The sequence below is a fragment of the Myotis myotis genome, unplaced genomic scaffold, assembly GCF_014108235.1.
Source record: "Myotis myotis isolate mMyoMyo1 unplaced genomic scaffold, mMyoMyo1.p scaffold_m19_p_7, whole genome shotgun sequence".
NCBI lineage: Eukaryota > Metazoa > Chordata > Mammalia > Chiroptera > Vespertilionidae > Myotis > Myotis myotis.
Genome location: NW_023416379.1, coordinates 35,664,507 through 35,682,368, shown reverse-complemented (window position 1 = coordinate 35,682,368; position 17,862 = coordinate 35,664,507). Strand labels below are relative to the sequence as shown.

General features: G+C 38.2%; 1 protein-coding gene across 3 annotated transcripts in view; it reads right to left on the bottom strand.

Moving 5' to 3' along the window:
- LAMA4 (laminin subunit alpha 4) overlaps positions 1-17,862 on the bottom strand; it is a 135,290-nt gene that overhangs the window by 96,666 nt on the left and 20,762 nt on the right. For 2 of the 3 annotated variants that reach the window (XM_036317078.1, XM_036317076.1), the window contains one exon: positions 1,904-2,005. The exons of the other annotated variant lie outside the window; for it this stretch is intronic. In XM_036317078.1, coding sequence (XP_036172971.1) covers positions 1,904-2,005 — 102 coding nt within the window. The remainder of the gene's footprint in view (positions 1-1,903; positions 2,006-17,862) is intronic. 3 annotated transcript variants of the gene reach the window in all.

Below are 17,862 nucleotides of genomic sequence, written 5' to 3'. Positions count from 1 at the left end.
AGATAGTGCTTGATTTTTCCTTTGGATCTCATGTACAGTATGTATGTGTAGTTGTTGTTTTGTTTGTGTTTTTTAACATATATTACTTTAACTGGGGAGAAAAATATTTCCCTCCAGGTAGGGTGGGGTGGAGGAATCACCATTAGGATGAATAGGATGGCTATTCTTTATCTCTTTTTCCCATAGTTCTGTCTTGAAAAAAGTAAATGTAGGAAGATGGGCAACTCCCTTGAGTGTGCATAAAAGTGTTTTACACCATAGCCCATCCCCAATTTTATTAGAACCTCTTATGGCCCAGGTGCTGTGGAGGAATCACAGGATGGCTGTCCCTTCAGAAGCTCATGGCTAGTCAGGGGAAACCCATGAGAGCTCCTATTTTGACAAGTGTCACTGTCAGCAAGAGCGGCTTTGTTGTAGCTCTCCACAGGCACTGGCAGGAGGAACTTATTTCCCTTTAAGCTGTTTGTCTTCCCTCTTATTGACTGCCTGACTAACAATAGCTGATGGACTTTCAAGTCCCTATTGACTTATATTTTAATAAACCAGGTAACAAAGAGCCTTTATTTAGTCAAACTATCAGAGCTGTACATTATTAGTTCAAGTGCATCCATGGGATTTTCTTTTCAAATGTCACTGGGATTAAAATAACAGGAAACCGGAGATGGAAGCATTAGAAAGGGGTAGATGTTGGCAGCTGCATGTGCCTACACTGCTACAGAGGACATCCTGGATGTAATGGTTATTTAAGAAGAGGGGAGAAGGGAATACAGAAATGGCAGGAGTAAGCAAAAATACAGACAACAACTGTTATTGTTTGCCACTTAATTCTCTCTGTCCCTAGAACAATGGCAACTCCTAGGTTTAAAATAAATGAAAACATTCTAACTTGCATTTTAATGTAAATCATGAGTAAAATAACACCTTCATGTACACACCTTGGAGACCACTTATAATCAAAATGACCTGCTTACAAGAACAATTATGTTAATTTTAAGGTAAATACTTAATTAAATGTTCTTATATTTTATGCAAAAATACTCTTGCAGTTCTGGAAAGCCTCTTTTGCCTCATAGGAAACTAAAGAACCTAATTTTCCTTCATATGCAATATAGCTTATGAAGAAAAAAAATATGATCTTAGGTAACAGTAAAATATGATTTTAAAGAAAAATGCCTGCTATGACTCCTACATAAACTATTTCTGGTAAATTTTTCAATTCCCATTTTCACTAAGTTGCCAGTCCATTTTGTGGAAATGGAAAAATATGTAGCAAGTAGTTTTTTGCTAGAAGGCTTCTAAGTCTTCTTCATAAGTCTCTACTATATTTCACTGAGGAACAGTCTATTGGAGAATTCATTTCAGTTAAGAAAAAAAAAGTCTTCTGTGGGTTCGATCACAGATTACAAAGACCACAAGGCCAAAGCTTTCATTTTTATTAGCAATTTGGTTCGAACCTATTTTTTTTTTTTTAATTTTGACCTGTAGACCTGACTACCTTATAAGTTGTAAAATAGTCTGTGAAACAACTGTTTTACTCTCCCAGTTTATGTGGAGCGAAGCCAAACACATGGCAAACTATATTATTACAGAGGCATTTGGATGGGTGGTTTCCTCCTATGTGTGCTCTTTTCAATCGCTTGTTGGCCCACAGCAGGAAGCCAGCTGCAGAGGGTGGTGAGGCACTTACCCCGAGGGGCACGTGCACATTCAGACACAGGCCTCGGTGGCCACTTGCAGTCATAAGCAGCTTATATGGGGTGTTTTACAGGAAAAGGTAAAGGGTAAGAAAAAGAGCTTGATTAGCAGTTTGTTCCTAGATAGCTCCAATGTCCAGGAAAAATATTTTATTCCCACCCAAGATGCAAAGGGCCAATGAAACCTGTGAGAAGTGCCCCCAACCTACCACACAGAGTCCAGAGCCGTTCAGGCATTCGTTGGAATTCCCGTTACAGTCACAGGGCAAGCATTCTCCCGACTGGGCAAGAAAGAACCCAGCGCCACATGTCTGAAACAGACACAACAAAAGTATTTCCATTATTGAAACGATCAATTTTGGTCGTTATTTTCTGAGAAGAATAAGAGGATATGATTATGAAACTATCTATTTCTTTACAAAAAATAATAAAGATTTATACTAGCATTCAGGGATAGGTGATGTATATTCAATTTTCTTTGTTACACATTTTTCCTCTTTTCTTTCACTTTGCTGGAAATTAGGAATAATTTTAATAGTGTCCCATAATTGTAAGGAAGAATAAGAAAACTTCAGGTAACAGTAAAAGAGAAGAAATGTTTTCTTTCAAAACAAAACAAAACAGGAAACAAAGCCATGGCTATTTGGATGAGGAATCGCATCATGCTCCCTATAAAAATGCATGGATTCAGAGATTATTGGCTATGGTATAACAAGTTAGAGCTGTGTCTTTTATAGCTTGGGCTTTTGAAAATTTTTATCTTTTCAGATCCTAAAATTTTAAAGGACAGATCCTATGTGGGCAGTGTTGCTATATTTCATTTATCCTCACAACTCTGTGAGGAACACATTATTTTCCTTCATTTTAGTAATTAGATAACTAGACCCAGAGGTGGGTTGTGGCAATGTTAAACCACCTTCCAATGCACAGAGAATTTTCACCAGTGGTCCAGCTAAGAAACGTGGTGAGATTGTTCCTGGTTCATGCAATTGGTTTATAGATACGTATTTTGTGTTTCTGTCTCAATGATGTATGGTAGAAATGGCCTTATAGACCAGGAAGTCTACTCCCTGCCCACCAGACAGATGTACATCTAAAGAATTTCAGGCAGATAAGAATCTAGGTTGTTATCACAAACTTACAAAGTAGGAGATTTCACATCACCACCTCACCCCCACCACCCCCAACTGACCCATTGCAGTGTGTGCTGTCTAGGCTACCAGGAAATTTTTCATTATATTTGGCGGAAATTCCTCTGACTGCTATGCAAACCCATTTCCTCTTACTTTTTTTTTTCTCTGTAAAGAAGGAAAATATTACTAGACACCATTTACAGTATAAAAACACCACTAGTTTGGATCCTAAAATTAAAATATAATATATTCCATTAAAATATTATATATATTATAATATATAATGGAGAAATTTTAATAGAGGATAATGACATTAGCCCATGAAGAAAAGGCAAAGAAGTACCATTTTACTAAGTGAGAGAAAGTAAGGCTGAGAGAGAACAAATTTATAATGTATCATTGAGAGTTTGTGGATGATAGTAAGCTTTTATCTCAGTTTCCACTAGAGAACCAAAGAGAGGAAAAGGTGCTAAAATTGCACTGGAAGCATTTAATTTAGACCCTCTAATTTCATGTTTTTGACTTTTGTTTCAAAATGTAAAAATACTGGTTTTCATTGTTACCCAGTATATACAGGGTGTCCTCCCCAAAATATACACACTTTGAATAATTATTAATTCCAGTGGGATAAATCTGAAAAGAAACATTAATTAAGTTATCAAAAATGTATGTGAGTACATTTTTGGGGACACGCTATATACTTACATATATAATTTTTCTGATATATATATATATCACGTCTTCATTTTATTTAAAAATATATCTTGGTCATGAGACATAAAGTTGATTTGATGATGTTAACTGTTTTTCTTCTTTCAGTTTGACATGAAGAGCATTTTAATTATAAGATAAATGGATAAAAGAAGTGAGGAGATTCCTATTAGTCATCTTAGTAGCTGCCAAAAGAGTGGCTTTTGAGCTCCCTGACCATGTTACAGACATCTGGGGAGCTTCTGAGTCAGTAATTCTGATGGTAAAGCCAAAGAATCTGTATTTTTTAATAAGATCAATTCTGTATTAAAATATTATTTGAATTAATTCTTCTCCCCAAGCTTTATTGTGACATGATTGACATGTAACATTCTATAAATTTAAGGTGCACAATGTGTTGATTTGATACGTGTACATACTGCAAAATGATTACCATCACAGCATTAGCTACCATCTCTATCAAGTCACGTAATCACCATTTCTTATTTTTTTTTGAGAACATTTAAGATGTATTCTCTTTGCAACTTTCAAGTATTATTAACTATCATCACAGTGCTGAACATTAAATAACCAAAACTTGTTAACCTTATAACTGGAAGTTTGTACACTTTGACCAGCTTCTCTCCATGTCCTTCATTCCTGACCCCAGCCTTTATAAGCGCCATTCTGATCTCTGTTCTATGAGTTCCAATGAGCGGGGCAGAGACTGGAGGTGTATTTGCAGCAGAAAAGCACACCGATGGTGGCAAGGAGCCTGGGAGTGATGCCTGGAAACAGTACATGAGATCTACTTGTACCATCAACTACCGTAAGGACCATCAACTCAAGTTTCAGTAAAGTTGTTTTAAACTGATATTACTTCCAGTTTTTTAGGCATTCCTATAGCACTTTCTTCTGAAGAAGACAAAAGAAAATTCAAGCTTTCCCTGAATAAATGCATCATTTTGAATATGACAGTGGCTAATCCCTTATATCCCCAAGGCTCTGGCTAAATCAAGACCCATTTTCTAAAAATAAAATTGTCACAACATAGAAAAAACAAACAAAAAGAAACCCCAAAAAGTGGTGAATTTTGTATTTTAGAATAACTTTAGTTCACAGAAAATTATAAGGGACCTGTTCTGGGTTTTTTGTTTGTTTGTTTTTATTGTCCCTAGGGGGCATTCTGGAAGAATGTGGGGCACTTCTGGCTTGCTGTAGGAAGGGCATGCTGGGCATGGTGCAGTGTATGAGAGTCCCACACAATAAAGCGTTATCTTTCATTCTATGAGATTTGGGAATGTCCAACACAATATTCCTGTAGGTTAAAAGCCTGTTCCTCTGAACCCACAAGCTAACTTCATTTTTCATGTTAAACACAAAATGTTTTTGCAAGCTTTTAATATGCAGTGCATTTTCCAAGTACACAACTACCATGTAAATCAAGGGAAAATTGTTTGGTTCTGCATCATATCTCAATACATAAGTGCTAGAGCATGACTACAGAAGGCAGAGCCCAGGGAATCGTCAGGAATACAACAGCTACAAATGCATGTGGATGCAGGTGTGTTGAACCAATGATTCCAATGCACCAGTGATTTTAGTGTGAGTGATGTAAGTTTCCCAACATGGGAACTAACTTGATGACATTCTGAATAAAACAAATGTCCCTCAAGGATTCCAGTGTGTGACCAGATTTGGAAGGACTGCTTCCAAGTATCACTCACAGTGCCTGGTACATGTTAATTGCTCAATGAATGCTTGTGATTTGAATGGTTTGGATCAGGACAGGAAATCTGAGACATATGTGTTGTTGGAAACCAATGGTTTTTACTGCTAATCCACCCACTGCTTGCTGTTTGTGCTAGATTTGGTGTTCAATCTTTCTCAACACAGTCCAGACAGCCAATTCATAGACTGGATGTATGCAAGATGAAATCTTTATGTTATGCCAAGTTTAGGAGGAAACTTCACTCTGAGAATCCGTGGTTATCCGTTATTCACTCCCCAGACCCAGGCCTTGTGTGAAGGATGACTTGGCTTCAGTCTCTTCTACTGTAGGCGATGGGAAGGAAAGGGAGGCAGGGATAAGTTTGTGTGAAGCAGTCATTTGGCCTCCTGCCGAGAGGGTGAGGTTGAGGATGGAAACCTGGCCAACTCCTTTCCTGCTAGGTTTTGTACACCTGAAAGGATTATATTTTCTAATTCATCTATTCAGAGGGGAGGCACCATTTTTAAATTCACATAAAGGCACCACACAGGCTAATGGAAACCCTGGTCATAAGGAGCTTCTGATGCCATTACTAGAGCCCATATTCTTGGATGCCTTGGTCCTTGTGAGGGAGAAAGAAACTTTTCTCTAAACATCTAGGTTCTTTTGGTTGGTCTAATAATCAAGCAGATATGAGACAGATTAACAAGAGAAAATAACCAAACTTAATTGCACTATTACATATGGGAGCCCCACATACACAAGAGAGCCAGAGACCCCAAATGAGAGGTTCAGAGACAGAAAGGGAAAATGGAGTGATAATGATATTCTCAGCTAAGGGATGCAGTAAGAGCCTTGGGGCTTAAAAGGGAAGGATGGTCATGTGCAGTAATTGGACATTTGCCCTGCCCTATAGATAGGTCATAAAAGGTTCTTTCTGGTGATAACTCTTTTTAGGGGCAAAGTTCTTAATTTAAATTCTTTAAGGGAAGGGTAAAATTTTGGCATGAGATTGCAGTATCTTGATTATCTTCAGCTCAAAAGAATTTACATGTCAAAGTATCACATTTTGGGAAGGCCTGTTCTGAACCCCTCTAACCTTGTGCTGTAGAACTTTAGAGTATTCCCTGGAGTGGTAAATTATTAAGTGGTTCTGTTAGCAGTGGCAGGAAAGGCACCAAGTGTCAGACCCATAGGTTCAGACTGGACCTGGGTTCGGCAACCTCAGTACTTGAGTTCTGGCTAGGAAAGAATTCAGAGCCAAGACTCAAAACTATAAGAGGACATTTCCATTTATTTGGAAAATCTCAGAGATGGAAGAAGTAATTCACAGAAGAAATGGGCTTCAGAAAAAGTTATAGAGGCAAAGGAAGGGCCCTAGGAGCTTGGGACTGAGGAAGGTAAAGGTATTGTCTGGTGGGGGAGAGGAGCGGGGATAGGGGGAGGGGAAAGGGAAAGTTGCAGGCTTGTTTCTGGAAAGTGTCCTTCCTCTTAAGCAGTGGTTCTCAACCTTGGCTGTACATTAGAATTACCTGGGAATCTTTTTAAAATCCTGATTTCTGCGCCTCATTCCAGAGGATGAGCCAAGGTTGAGAACCACTGATCATAAGGTTTTAAGGGTGGAGATTTTAGGGGAGGTCCCAGGGAAGATCTCATTATAATATTCAGCAGCTTTCCAGGTGTGTCCTTTCAGGGTCTAGGTCTCCACTGATTGATTGGTCAGTTCCAGGGCAGGGGATCATTATATTCAATGCAGCTGATGCTAACATCCGCCTTGGGGTGGCTGGTTTTATTGCTTTTCTGGGCCTGGAGCTGAAATACAACTGAGGCCTAGATGTTATCTCTAGGAAGGAAATGTCAGGGGATCCAAACCACATGACCAATATGCCAGAGGAATAAGGACACGCTGGGGGCAAGGTTCCCCCTTTCAATTGTCCTTCACTAGGCACCCAGGGCTGGTGACCTTCTGTACCTGGCCATCATCCTTGCTCTGCTCACCTACCACAGTTCAAGAAAGTTTGAGTATTCTCAAGGAAGAGCTGTTTATTTTATATAAAAAAGTTATTATATTTTCCCCCCAGAAAGTTCTGTTAATTTTTACTGAATCTCTTATTGAAATTCTATAGGAACAGGTACAAATGACCTTTGTCATAGTATTTAAAAGGCAGATCTTTTCAAGAATAAAAGAAAACACTTTTTTTGTTTTTGTTTTAGTTTTGCTCCTGGTTAACAATCTCTTTGCTAAGTAATTTCAAGACCTGTATTTTTTAGAGGCCTGCAAACAATGAATAGTTTTAGTGTCTATCTGCTTTGTTTTGGAATAGTCTCCAGAATTTACTAAACAAAGAAAATGTTTACATATATTCATGTATGTGAGCAAGAGAAAAAGTCTTACAATCAGTTTTTAGATGCCACAGTCTAAAGCTGGCTGAAATGGATAAAAAATGTAAAATCTCCCCTTTAAGCCCCAGAAAAAAAATCTTAAAAAAAGATACATACTTGAAACATATAAAGTTATTAATATACAAAAACCATTGCATAGGAATATTTACTTTTAAAAAATTATTTCAGCCAAATTGTCATTTGACCAACAAATTACTTTCCACTAAGTCATTTCATAGACCTTTTACAGTTCTCCATTATTGAGCCACTTTATTATTACATCTGATCTTCTGCTCTGACACTAAGATTGGATTAATCCATAATATTTACTTCTGCTTTTGAAGAATAAGAATGAAAATTGCCATTTACTTACTTGGTTATGATTAGTGTAATGTCTGGCATGGAGTAAAAATCAATGTCTGTGTAGCTGACTAGTTTTACATTCATAGATTAGAATTAGATGAAACTTTAGGAGTAAATTTCTGTGATATGTCCTTGTGCCACTTATATTTAAAGAAACTGGGAATAACAATATATGCTGATATCAATGTAGATGGCATTATTTCCAGAGGTCCAATATGCAATCGTGATGTTAATTATTTCATAAGATATGATTATGATGATGTAAGATTGTTTATTTTTAACAAAGAGAATAACATTTATATAGCTGACTGATAATTTTTGTCCTCATTTGAAGAAGTTTCCTTGGGAACACTAGACTTAAGTCAGTAATACTGTCATTGTATTAAACATTTTTGTATTTTCTCAAAATTCTTAAATTGTGCTCTTTTGAGGTATAGTTCAGTATGTATCCTTTAGGTGTAACAAACTTGTAAAGTCAGTTGTAGTAATTAAAAAAAGTGAGTACCAAACTAAGTAATACCAATTTAGATGGAAAACGTTCACAAAAATCTCTTTGTGTTTTCCAAATATTGTCACAGAGGAGCTAACTAACTGGCCACAAGCCACTACTTTTGCATAGACACTAAATTTCTGAGAGCTTCCAAATTTTTGTTAAAAAGCCTGATTGATTAAATAAAATGCTCTAGTAAATTCTCTAGAACTCTAAGGTCCCCAATCACTCATTAAAACAAACTAGCTAATAACTGACAAAGGCAAAAATTGACAGGATTTAGGAGGTCTGAAGTGGTGATCTGAGGGTGTGAGACACATTTTGAGATCTCCAAGTAGGTACTTATGTCCCAGAGAATCACACCCTAATCTTCAGCTTCAACAAACAGCAATGAATTGATTAAAATAAAATTTCATTATAAAGAGCATATTTATAGTCCTAGTGCCTATTCTAATAGGATCTGACCTATAATTGGAACAGATATTTGCATTGTGTCTTCAACCAAGGATCTACAAATATTTTACAAATGTTGACTCATCTCACTTTCTGAATTAGACTTCTAGAATTTTTATTCATAACCTTTTGCTTAATTCACTGAGGCTCAATGGGAAAGCATTAAAAAATAAAACCTCTCCGAATTCATTCAAATGTGTCAAAGTTATTGCTACCTTCAAATTAGCATTTTTCAAATTTAACAGCACACATTCAATGATCTTTCATTTTTGAGCTTAGATTTTTGTGTGTATATGATGAATCCATTTTCTCTTGTTTCCAGGAAACAATGATTTTAGCTCTAGTTTTAGTGAAATCCATTTTTTGCTTTATTAAATGAGTCAGCATAAAATTTAGTCACCTTATTATTAAATATTATGTGCAGTTGGGAGCTAAAACTTTATGCCTTTATTCAGAGTCCATGGGCCCTGCACACTGCTGATGTCCATATGCTTAAACGCTGGGCAGATTTAAGAATCAGGTAGTATTCGGGAATCCTCTAGTAAGGTCCAATAGTTCAATTTAATTTACTACAAATATAAATTCATCCTTTGCTGGAGAGGAGTTACTTCTAAGGACATATGCATTACATGGGTAGGCATCTCACAGGCCATTTATTCTGTGACTATAAAAATAAAAGATAAAGTGTCTGGGATGGAAAGCAGTTCTGAATTAAGCTATTGATAACTTAGGTTCTAAATTTTTTCACGTAGGGCTTAACAAGCCCTGATTGTTCATATACAAAGCTGTTCTCAAAGTGCCAACATAAGTTAAATGTATTATGCAACATGCTCCAGTTAGCAAGAAGTTGGCTTCTTGACTGAATTTACTTGAATATGGAGAGAATTACCCATGTATCCTCCCTTGGGCCTCTTTAAGCTCTTGTTTGCGCAATAGAAATTCCCCACATTTCAATAGGCGAAGTTAAATTTTAGATTTTGACAGTGATTTCACCATAGCTTGATTAGGAAAGTGGTTTCAGCATTCCTCAGAGGTTTATCCAGTTCAAAGGTTTTTCTTCTTAAGATTGGCATAGTAAACTAGGGCATCAGCTACACAGGACCGATGGGGCTAGTTTCTCCTCGTTGGTTCTTGGAGCTTCCTTTGTGCTTATCGCTTGGGATTCCTGTCAGCCACGTGTTTGGCCAGCTCGCAGGACACTCCAGCTCTCAATTTAATCACCAAATGAAATAGAGGCAGTGACTCAGGTCCTGAGGAATCCTGAGGAGTACAGAGCTGTTAAGCCAGGTCCCTTAACTTTGAAAAGTGGAGAGATATTTATCGCGGCATTTATGTTGTATTTATGTGAAAGCTCCTCAGCACTTTTCATGGGCCTCATGCACATCCTCTCAGGCATGAAAACCAGTGCTCCTCTCAAAGATCTCAAATAACTGCTCTCAAACCCTGCGTTGGATCAAATGCTTATTTGGACGATAGCTACCAACAGAGGCAGCCTGTGATGAAGTACTTAGCAGGCTTGCTAATAAATAGCTCTCTTTAGTTGTATAACTAAAAGGGTCGAACAAGAAAGTTTAGAACTTGAGAGGCCCCCAAACCATATAGACTTTTGTTGTAAAATGTTGGATTTGGGATGATTATGTTCAGGAATTCTGATGAAAATATTTAAAACTTTCTCCTTGAAGAGTTACTTAAAACACTTAAATTGCGTGTTTATAGTAGCGATTGCCACTTATATAACATAATGGGGCTTTGGTGGTGCCCTTTTTCCTAAAAAAAATAAAAAAATCTGTTAACGTCTGGCTTTCTGCTTTGGGTCCTCCTCACACTGCCTCATGTCACTGGCTTGTTCTTTTCACCCCTCGCTTTCCAAACTGTGGTTACACAACACAGCCTCTGCCAGACTTTTTTTTTATATCTGAAAACTGACTCAGTTTTATTTAATTTACTAGTGCAAATGCCCTGGACACATTTCCAAGAAAGGAAGAGATGCGGACCGCAAGGGCTAGCTGTCATAACGGGTAGAGAGAAATGATTTCAGGGCTACAGACATTTAATCGATTATGATATGACTCCTATGACTCCTTAACCACTTAGAGCAGGAATCAATGTTGTGAGATGACAGACATCTCTGGCATCTTTGTTTGGGTTTCTATGAATAATAACAGCAAGTATTTATTGACAGGCACCAGGCACTGTGCTAAGAGCTTTTTATAGACATTCCAATTCGATCATGACCATTTAATGGGGGAAGGAAGGGAGGACTGTTCCTTTGTTGTCCCTTTTGATGTTCTCCAAGATAATCTCCTTGTTCTTTTTTTCTCTTTACACATTTTGTGTACACCCTTTGTAACGTCAACCTCTCCACAGTTTCATCCTCCATCTATACTCTCGGGGCTCCCAAATCTCTCTACAAATCTCTGATCTTGCTCTTTTATGCCACACTCTTGTTTCCAGTGCCTGTTAGACAAGCCTGTCTCCAGTTCTATAGGCAACTGGAATTGCCTGCTTCCCACACCGACCTTATTGTATTCTCTCCCCACTCCATTTTCTCCTTCTGTTATAGCTCAGTTAGTGATAAAGATTATAGAACACAAAAGGAAAAAGTAATCAGTTAATACTTTTAAATTACATTAATGTATTTTGCACTAATGTAGTTTTGGGAAATGCTTCCAAAAGAGTGAACCCTGCAAGGATCAGAGAATAGTTTGCACATAGAATGACAAAATTTAAGTACGCAAGTTCTGTGTCTTCCTTTTCACAGTCATGGTGTTATTATTGTTTATTTCAAATCTGTGGTTTTCAAATGGTTGGGTATTTAGTTAGAAATAACCTTACACAATTCTAAACTGTTATAAATTTACTCTCTAAATTCATACCCCTACCTGTGTTGGGGTGGTCTGTAGGACTAGAAGTTCACTGAGCTAATTTCTGTCTAGAATACAATGTTTATTAAAGGTTACATAATCAGGATGTGCTAATGTGAAGCTTCCATATTTGTTATATTACTAATACTCAATGGTAACCACAGTGACTGCTTAGAACTTAGACAACAAAAGATTTTTCAGGGAGGAGAATTTTGTCACTGACATTGTTTAGAATTGCTGGCACGTGGTGGTAATAAAAAGCAGGCTGAGGCTTAGTAAGTTTTATTATTGTTTTTAAATTCTCTATATACAATGTGTTCCTTATTGTCTGCACCTAGGTTAGACTGTTGTCAGTTAACACTCTACCTCTGAGATATTTACCAAGACAATTCTCCTTATCCCAATACCATGGTTTAATTCAGGATAATGATGTATCACTTCTGATTATTATAATTGCTTCCACTCTACTCTCTTGATTACCAGACTTTCTTCCTTCCAGTCTAATCTTTATTACCAAAATTTAAAAAAATTAACATCTGTCATACTACTTTTCTGCTTCAAACCTCCCATTGGCTCTTCATTCATTGATTACATGAGTACATAAAATTCCTTTGCATGACATACAAGTTTCCTCTTTTATAATGCAACCCCAACCTGTCTTTTTAGGGTCAACCTCTACTCCCTCTGCCCTAATTAAACCATCTACCTTCTCCCCCCTGCCCCTATCCAAATATACCATTATCTTTCCCACCTTCACTTTGCACACACTTTCATAAAGACTTACAGTGTTTTTCTCCCCTCCAACACTTATGAATCCTTTCCTTGGTCTCAGACTCATTTGCACATCCTCTATGCTCACATGGCACTTTGCACACCCTTTATTAGAGCACATGGGACATGCTATTACAATTTTTAATTCACACTTGCGCGTCTCTGAAATCACTGTGAACAACTTGGGAACAGGGAGAGTGTTTTATTCATCTTTGTATCGTCATCACTTATCAGAGTGATTAGCAAATAGCAAGCAGATACTGAAAATATTCAAACCATGTAAAAACTTTGGCAATTTGGCAAATATCACAAGTGAAGATCTCTAATAATGAATGAATCTTTTAAATATAATATTGAGAATAAAAGCCAGCTGCAAAATAGAAACAATACAATACTGTATTTACATTGCATTCAAAAACATGTAAAATAATACTATTCCACACATTTTTGTAGGGATACACATATGTAAAGAAAAATTATAAAGAAACAAATAGAAATCTAAGAAATCAGGCCATTTAAGGGTAAAAGAGGGGAATGAAATTAAAAGAAGGGTATATGGGCTTCCATTATATTGGCAATATTTTATTCCTTAAGTTACATGGAGGGGATAAAATGCTTATGAAAGAAGGAAAGAAAAAAACGAAGGGAGAAAATAGAAAAGGAAAACAAAAGATCCCACTTAGGTTGGCTGGATATTGGCTTCCCATGTCTAGACCCAGTGAGGTCTCTAAAACACCATCTCTAGGAAGTGACTAATGTGGTCTTAACAATAGATTCAAATGCTTGTGCATAATTTCCCTAACTTCCTTGTTATTCGCTTATGTATCATTACCATCACACACAGTTAAAAAAAATAAGCAAGGGAACATTCCTTTCTTAATTTGTTCTTCCTTTGTTTTTCATCTTTCAGCAAGCAGCGGTCTCACCCCCTGTGGAAGCCTTCCACATGTCTGCATCTGATGCATTGAGCAGGTATCAGGCTACCTGTGCAGCCTGGAGGACTCTGGGGCACTTATTCTGGTTGAGGCTTACTAATTGAAAGCAGGGGTAAAAGATTCTCAGAGTAGTGCACACTACTCCAATTTTTCCAATGTCTGAGAAGCAAAAATGTTAGAATCCAAATAAGAAGGTTTACAGGCTAGATTTCTGTTGTAAGAGGGGGTTGGGGGTCCAAACTCAGAGAGCCCTGTCTCCTCAGGGATTGAGACAGGTAATGATGGGAGCCCCAAGCATCCCTGGTTAGATTGGCAGAACATGGCAGAGTGACCCACAAGCTCCGGTTAAAGGTTGCCTTCTCCAGCCCTTCTGCAGCTGCAAAGGGGGAACAGGGAAAGATTGTGCAATGATTCAAACCAAATGAGGCTGAACTGTGGAATTTAAGATTTTTGTTCTCATAATTTGCTAAATATTTCGCCATTATTCCCTTACTTGAAAGTAAAATAATTTGTGAACTGAAACAGCTGGTTGCAACAGACGCTTTTGGAAAAAGTTCCCTCACCAGAAAGGAAATGAAAAAAGCCATGGATTTGTCATTGACCTAGTCAATTAGTTAGTCATGGGCCAGCAGGAAGAGAATTCACTATAGAGGGCTCAAATGAAGATAGAGAACAAATGGATGGTTTGCAGAAGTGTGGACAGGTTAAAGCAGCAAGGAACGGAGAGGCTCCTGGGGCCCAAGAAGCAAAGACATTTGTTACACTGATTCAGGGAGAGGCTAGAGCTGGGGAGTAGAGGCCACCAGAGGAGCTGCAGTCTTGAGGGGGTTATAGCTTTTGCCCAAGAGCCAGAGCTGAGGCAGAGAGGGAATAGGGAAGAACTGTCCACCTCTCTCTTCTCCGTGCTGGCTCAACACAGGAGCCTGAGTGCTGCAGTCCATAGAGATTGGCCTCTGGAGACAGAGCAAGGCAGGCAGAACTAGAATCTATGGGGAATGAATGGGGTAGGTGCAGAGTAACCAACACACACCCTCATTCCCGGGGGTGTGGCAGGAGTACTCAAGTAACAGTAGGAGATACAGCTGCCAGCTCTTTATCTGGGGACTATTCAAATGGCCCAGTAGATGTGTGAAATGACATCTGATTGACTTTCTCAGACAGTCCTAGGCTAAGGGCTCTTTCAAATAAGTTGTTTTCACCAAATCTCTGATGGTTCATTAAAAATGTTAATATACCAATTAGGATGGTTTTAAACTTTGAAACAGAAGCAAAATCAGTGTTTGTTGGAAACTGGTTAAAGGTGATACCAGACATTCCTGTGGCTTTGTGGATTGAACTAGAACTGGGCCAAAAGTTTAAGATTATTCACATCCTGCTGCTTTTTAATCACACCTCCCCCGTGGCTCCACTCCTCGCTGTCTTTGTTGGTGGAGAGCAGTGCAGCTCTTTCCTGGTTTTTGCCTCCTTAGAGAACCCTGTTCTTCAGCCTTCCTCAGGCATAAGGCTGACACAGGCAAAACCATAGCCACATCCATTAGCTCCTCCAACATCCTGATCTGAACTTTACATTTCATTTAAATTCAATCAACTCTTGGGTGATAACTGTTCTTTGTTGAAGTGAAAAGGTATTTTTAGCTGTAATTAGTCCAAACATTAATTTGGTGGTGACAACAGAATTTTAAGTGGTTTCAATAGGGGCCATTGTCAAGACAAAACATGAATATATACCATATATGTATAAAATAAGCTTTTTAAAGACATGATTTTGGAATAGCTTGTAAGGGACTGAAAAGAGCTAACAAATAGAATTCTATCCATCTTAGGACTGAAATTGCAGGATCTAAAGATGGATTGCACTTCACATATTTGGACTCTTTTTATCATAATTTATAATAATTTTTAAAAAGGTGACATACTTCCCCTGTTCAGTTGACAGAACATATTTTCAGGGAATCTAAATAGATAACGGTTTGTATCCAAAGGAGGGATCATTTTCAAATAATCAATTTTGGTAGGTCTCTCAATATAAGGTGATAAATTACTTGTTAAATCAAGGAAATTAAGAACATTTCATAGACAGGGGGAAAATTGCCTTTTAAACCTATTCTTTTTCTTATTCTAACAGCTTACAACCCCCCCCCACCTCAATAACACATACCTGTATGTAATTTTTTTAAAAAAATTTGCACCCCAAATTGTCAGAATATGATGAAAACCTACTCTTGGGCATTTTAAGAAATGCACACATGTGTATCTATGTTCAAGTCCCCATTTGCTAACTATGCATCTGGCAGCCACTCAATAAATATTTGTGGAGTAAATGAATCAATCTCTCCTCCAAGTCTGCTTGCCTTTAGGACACCTGCAGCGTCTAGACCTCACTGATTTATCTCCCATGTGCACTTATGGGATGCACTACAATCTACAATCTGCAGTGGCCATAATTCCCTGGACTTTCATCCCGTGGAGACAGCTGGAGCAGTGGGAAATGAGGTCATCTGGATGCCTGTTCCAGCTTTACCACTGGTGCCCTGCCCAGACCATTTAACTCTGGGTCTCCATTTCCCTTTTGGAAAAATAGTAGTGATCACTATATTACCTCCTAGAGTAGTTGTGAGGGTCAACTAATGTGCATTTATTTATTTATTTTAAAATATATTCTTATTGATTTCAGAGAGGAAGGGAGAGGGGGAGGCAGAAGCATCAATGATGAGAGAGAATCATTGATTGGTTGCCCTCTGGGCATATGCCTTTGACCAGAATCGAACTGGAGACTCTTCAGTCTGCAGACCAACGCTCTATCCACTGAGCCAAACTGGCTATGGCTCAACTAATGTGCATTTAAAGTCCAATAAAAGGGCATGGAAGAGCTTCAGTAGCTGTTAGTTTCTTCCCTTCCTTTTGGATGTGTCTGTGCCAGAGTTACTCGTTTTAACTGCAACACTTTCTTTCTTTGTGGCGCACAGCTTCACTATGACCCCTGAGATTACTGGCTAATTGTCTTTCTTCCTCAGAAGACTCACACCAAAAGAACAGAAACAAAATTTGTCTGATTTTTCACTATATCCTCAGTGCCTTGCATAGCAGGTGCTTAATGAATATGTATTGAATGTATCTTGGCATCACAGAATCACAGCATTCTAGAGCTGGCCAGGATCTTAATGGTTACCTCATCTAACCTCTCATTTTAAATATTGGAAAAGTGAGACCGAGAGAAGTAAGAGACTTACCAAAAGTCATCTGCATAGAGCAGGTTAATGCCACCCTTAGGGCTCCTTCCACTATACCACACGTTTTGATGATGGTGAAGAACATAATATTGAGAATTGTAGGGTTGTGCTGTAGCTCATACATGTTCTGGGCTGCAAACAGGCACACTGTCTGCTTCTGTCTTTCCCATCACACCTGGGATAAAGATAAACTCTGCTCATGGTTATCAGATTTATCAAGAATCTAATTAAAACTTTCATTAGTACCATCACCATCATCAAAAGGTCTTACTACACCTTTGGTGGTGTGCAGATCTGCTCTATGCACTGCCTTATCCCCCCAGCATGGGGGTAAGGAAATGGTAGTGGGGTGGGATGAAGAGTGGAGGTGGATTAAGGGAGAGGGAACACTTTTAAGCCTTGCTCAGGTTTCCTCTGTGTGTCTCATTCAAGATAGGCAACATTGCCCCTCAGCCCTCAGTAATTGGTTTGGCATATGGCCATTATTTTTAATTTAAATATAATAATTTATAGCTGGTGTTTCAATTTTTTAACAGTTTCTATGTAGGGCAGATAGAAATGGACTGCAAAGCAAGGAATGTAGATTACTCATTAGAAAAGGTGACCCTTGTTAGGAGCTGGTTGTATGACATGCAGCTGTGTTCCTGACACCTCCTTTGTTCTGCGAGGGATCTGACAATGAGTCTTGGGAAAGGATGCTCCTTTGTGTAATATTCATCAGCATGTGTGCAGGTGTTTCCCTTATGAATCAGAAGCAGATGTCTGGTTAGGCAGAATCTATGACAGCTTGATATATGTCTGATCCCACCTAACGAGAAAACTAAGACCCATAAATGATACTAATAAAATACCATCACTACAATTTTGACTAAGCCATGAAACTAACACTTTCACCCTTCAACACTGAGGGAGGCTAGATCCTACAGAGGGTTGTTGATGAGTTCAAAACAGGATTGTGTGTTGACCCTCCATGCTTCCATGGATGTATTTTATGAGACAAATTTTGAGGCAAATAACAATGAGACTCTACTCCAAGTGTTTTTATTTGTAAAATGCAAGCAGTAGAATTCATTAACAATATTTTGCATCCTTACTATGTGTTAAACACCTAAAAGCCTCAGAAGAATGAATCTTCAGACCAAGATC